At 46.3% G+C, this 1,729-nt stretch overlaps 1 protein-coding gene across 1 annotated transcript; it reads right to left on the reverse strand.

Moving 5' to 3' along the window:
- Positions 1 to 6: 6 nt before the first annotated feature.
- On the reverse strand, positions 7 to 1,725 carry LOC147820053 (uncharacterized; the record flags this gene model as incomplete). The annotated part of the gene is made up of 1 exon (XM_087177753.1): positions 7 to 1,725. A coding segment is annotated over one exon (1,719 nt), but the record flags the coding sequence as incomplete, so codon positions are not given.
- Between the last annotated feature and the right edge of the window lie 4 nt (positions 1,726 to 1,729).

The following is a 1,729-nucleotide window of genomic DNA, read 5'->3' on the forward strand; positions in this document are numbered from 1 at the left end:
CACAGCATTACAGTCTTCATTTGTGCGTTGAGCGTGAGAGTTTGCCATGTCCGTCTCTGTGGAATCAACATCCATCATGTCAGACGATGGTTGCTTGCAAACTTCAAAACCTTCCCCAGTTGACATTTCTCCCCTAACCGTGGTTTCCGTATCCTCACCTGAATGGGTCAATGCGGCATCTTTGACCTCACGTACTTCTGCGTCAGGGGAAACGGTTTGTTGGGAGCCATTCAAAAGATTTTCTACTTCACCCACTAATTCGACGTCTGGATTGACCTCCTCTGAGAGCGAGGCAGACAAACCCGATTCGGCCGCTGCTTGAGTGACAATATCAAAGTGAATATCGCTCTCGGGGACCGGTTCTAAGATCACATACTCCTCAGACGCACTGTCTGGTACCTCAGCTCCGGCGGCAGCTGTAGTTGTTGTCACCGTGACGTCTGCAACCTCCTGAAGTCCAGCGTCCTCCGGCACCTGTTCAGTAAACTCTGTGGCGGTGACGCACTCTGGAAAGCCGTTCCTGTCACTTTTTTCTGTTGCTTCTTCTGACCGGCCATCTGGCGCGCTGATATCATCGCTAGAGCTGATTGCTGCGACTTGTTTCACATCCACATTCATGCTACTCTGCTCCGCTGGCGCAGGGAGAGGACTTTCTGGCACACTGTTGTTTTCTACTTCCATCTCAACTGCTGCTTGGCTATCTGATACACAAGTTTGTTCCTTCACAGTTTCCTCTAGCGGGTCACGTATTTCTTTTTCTTCTTCATTATTAGATGCATCTTCTTTTATCTGCTGGGCCTGTGTGTTCTGTATATCCAGTAAAGACGCACCATCATGCTTCTCCGACGCTGTAGACGTCTCCCTGTCGTCATTACTTTCTGGACTACTAATGGGCTCATACACTATCTGGTTTTCGTGAAGCTGAACCTCTGGCTGATTAACCGTCTTAATCTGCTCTTCTGATGCCTGAATTACAACATCAATGTCATCTGCTTGGCCACAAACAAAAACAATCACTTCATTGCTTCCAGTTCCTTCTCCTTCAATAATACCGACTCTTTTGTCAGCCTTATCACTAGAAATGACTGCAGCCTCTTCTTTGGCCTCATTAATCATTTGCTTCCTTGTTTCCTCTTCTAAGGCAGAATCAACGGTTTCTATTGATCCACTTATTACATCCATATCCCCTTGGACATCTTCAGCACTAGGCTCTGTCCCAGGCATATTTTCCTTTTCTTTATTTTCCAAATTGTTCACAGGAAGAGGTTTCTGAATTGCATTCGATAATGCCGCGATGTGTTCAGTGACTTCCTCCATCCCGTAGTTTTGCTGTTCTGCCATAGGTGCTGGAACAGAAATCTCTTGGGGCGCTGCAGCAGTTTCCATAATTGTTTGGATCTCTGGGACATCAACAGACTCTGCAGCGGCCTTGTCTTCATTTTCCTTATTCCAGCAACTTACAATCGCTAGATCTTTTTGAACAACGTCATTGTCTGTGTTGAGTTCACTGACTTCCTGGCTTCCCTGGTTTTGCATCTCCGCTATAGATCCCAGATCAGAAATCTCCTCTGGTGCTGCTGTTGTTTCTGTATCCATTTCTATTTGATTCTCAGTGGCACTAACACATTCGGTGACAACCTCTTCTGTGTTTTCGTTACTCTCAGCACAGGCAATGATTTCATCTTTTTGAAGTTCAGTGTCTGTAGTGGGTTTGTTGAGCTCCTGACAT

Source organism: Seriola lalandi, unplaced genomic scaffold (assembly GCF_002814215.2).
Source record: "Seriola lalandi dorsalis isolate HSWRI2012SDOR001 ecotype SW California unplaced genomic scaffold, Sedor1 jcf7180002003620, whole genome shotgun sequence".
NCBI classification, from domain to species: Eukaryota; Metazoa; Chordata; class Actinopteri; order Carangiformes; family Carangidae; genus Seriola; species Seriola lalandi.